The 2,537-nt window shown below is 39.7% G+C and overlaps 1 protein-coding gene across 1 annotated transcript; it reads left to right on the top strand.

Annotated features, from left to right (window-relative positions):
- Nucleotides 1-243: 243 nt before the first annotated feature.
- LOC103405497 (F-box/kelch-repeat protein At1g15670) lies at nucleotides 244-1,703 on the top strand. Its single transcript, XM_008344506.4, has one exon. The coding sequence runs from the start codon at nucleotides 446-448 to the stop codon at nucleotides 1,505-1,507; it is 1,062 nt and encodes a 353-aa protein (XP_008342728.3). The 5' UTR covers nucleotides 244-445; the 3' UTR covers nucleotides 1,508-1,703.
- Nucleotides 1,704-2,537: the final 834 nt, after the last annotated feature.

The raw sequence follows: 2,537 nt of genomic DNA, 5'->3' as shown, positions 1-2,537 counted from the left end.
CGACTGCGGCACCCCAATTTCCTAATCCAGTGTTTTTCCATTTTTATAATCTAATTAAATGTTGCGTGGTGACAATAGTTAGATGATGATACATTAATTGAATTAAAATAAAGGAGAAAATTAATGCTGGCACATAGAGTCCGTTAATGGGAATGTGAAAATTGACAATATCAAAGGCCTTATTAAATTGTCCAAATCGACCAAACCCTTCTCTCTAGAACTTTATGTTTATATATATAAATACAATAAAACCAGTAGGAGGAAACATTGAACACTAAACCAGGACCATCCCTTCTTCACAACAATCACACACTATAAAAATTCCCTTCCAAGCAGTCCCAATATTTCAGGTTCAAAAAACCCGTCTCTCAGAATTTGTACGTCAAATTCTCTGTTGTTTTTGCATACCAAGTTTCTGCTTTTTGTTGGTACCAAATCTTGTACCATGGCGCTGATTTCTGGCCTGCCGGATGATATAGCATATGACTGTCTAAGTCGTGTTGAATACGACCAGTTTCCGACAGTGGCATCAGTGTGTAAAGGGTGGAAGGCGGAGGTTGAGCTGCCGGAGTTTCTTCAGCTTAGGAAGGTTGCTGGCCGCAGCCAAAGAATCATTGTGATGGTTCAAGCACATGTGTTCTCAAACCATGGTGTCTTCAAGTATCCGGATAGTCTGGTTTACCGGCTCACTATTTGTGAACCGGATTTGGGTAATTGGTCCGAGTTGCCTCTCCTTGCCTGTTTTGCCAATGGGCTACCCATGTTTTGCCAATTGGCAGCAGTTGGGTCCGATTTGGTGGTGATGGGTGGCTGGGACCCGCTTACGTGGACGATCTCCAAATCTGTGTTTATCTACAACTTTGTGTCCGGAGCGTGGCGGCGCGGGACTGATATGCCGGGTGGTGGCAGGATATTCTTTGGGTGCGCGGCGGATTCGGAGCGGATGGTGTATGTTGCCGGCGGACATGATGACGACAAGAATGCGTTGAGATCATCAATGGCGTATGACGTGGCAAAAGACGAGTGGATTATGTTGCCTGATATGGCAAGAGAGCGTGACGAATGTAAGGCGATTTTCCAGGGTGGCAAGCTCCACGTCATCGGCGGGTATTGCACCGAAATGCAAGGACGTTTCGAGAGGAGCACCGAGACATTCAACATTTCCACGTGGCTGTGGAATCCAGTACAAGAGGGCTTCTTACATGTCGCCACTTGTCCACGGACATGTGTGGACGGTGACGACGAGACAATGTACATGTGTCGTGGCGATGATGTGGTACAGCAAAAACACGACACGTGGAAAATCGTGGCCAAGCTGCCTGCTCAGGTACGTAATCCCGATTGCGTGACAGCCTGGCAGGGCAAAGCATTAGTGATAGGGAGTGCTGGGTTCGGTGAGCCCCACATGGCTCACGTACTGCATTTGGAAGATTACACGTGGACAAAACTTGAGACACCTCACAAGTACTCGGGCCATGTTCAATCAAGTTGTTATTTGGAGATATGAATCCGAGCTGGAAGTCTAGTTACTTGTCGACTTGTTCTCTGAATTTGTAAAAATGAGTATCCGTCAAGTTCTTTTTGTATTTGTATAACTTATAGAGGATGTTTTTTGCTTGATAAGCGATATTAAATTCGTTATTTATTAAAATTGTATATAATATTATCATGTACAAATGAAAAAGAATACTTTTAAATTGTAACGTTGAGTTGAAAAGTTTTAAGTATTTTAATGGCACCAAATACAAATGATGGCGATTATTAATCCAACAGGAACAAATTCCAGTGGGGTCCATTTTATTTTAATTTTGTTTTGTTTTAAAATTATTTTTATTTGTCACATCATAAAAAATATGTGCCTTATATTTGCCACGTCACTATTTTAATGGTTAATTTAACGGTTGTATGAAATTGAAATAAAATAGTAGTAAATGTATGAAATTGAAATGTTTTAAAGATATTATAATAGAGTCCAAAGCTAAAGGGGTAAAATGTAATTTACCCTAATTTTAAAGAAATTTTTTTATAGGAAAACTAATGAAAATGTCTTGAAAACTTTGAATTTTAACGATAAAGACAAAATAAAGAGTAAAATAAATAGTATCATATTTGGCTTTTTAATGTCAAAATGTGGTTTTTCGTTAAAATGAATAGTACCGCGAGCTTTTCATTAAAACTCCTTTTTTTTATTGGTTCATTTGCTATAGAAACTCGTATGGCTGCTCTCCTAAGGTCTCATTTTGAGGATTTGTGAGAACCCCTTTTTTATGAGCCGTTGAATTGATCTAATTGTAGCAAAACTGATGAGATCATATAATCCCATTATACCTAAACAAAATGAGCCAACTGCAAATCCAAGCTATGAAGAAAAGGCATGGAAAGGATGAGATCCGAAGCTCAGTACGTAATTTGTGGTCAAAGGTGGAGGCGAAGATCAGAACTATCCCATATCTGATGGAAATCGAAAAAGGTACATAAATCAGGGGGAAGACAAATCAACAACTAAAATACAACTAGCGGCATAAAGTATCACAATT

Source organism: Malus domestica, chromosome 17 (genome assembly GCF_042453785.1).
Source record: "Malus domestica chromosome 17, GDT2T_hap1".
Lineage (NCBI taxonomy): Eukaryota > Viridiplantae > Streptophyta > Magnoliopsida > Rosales > Rosaceae > Malus > Malus domestica.
The sequence above is the reverse complement of the archived record's forward strand: the minus strand, read 5'-3'. Positions and strand labels throughout refer to the sequence as shown.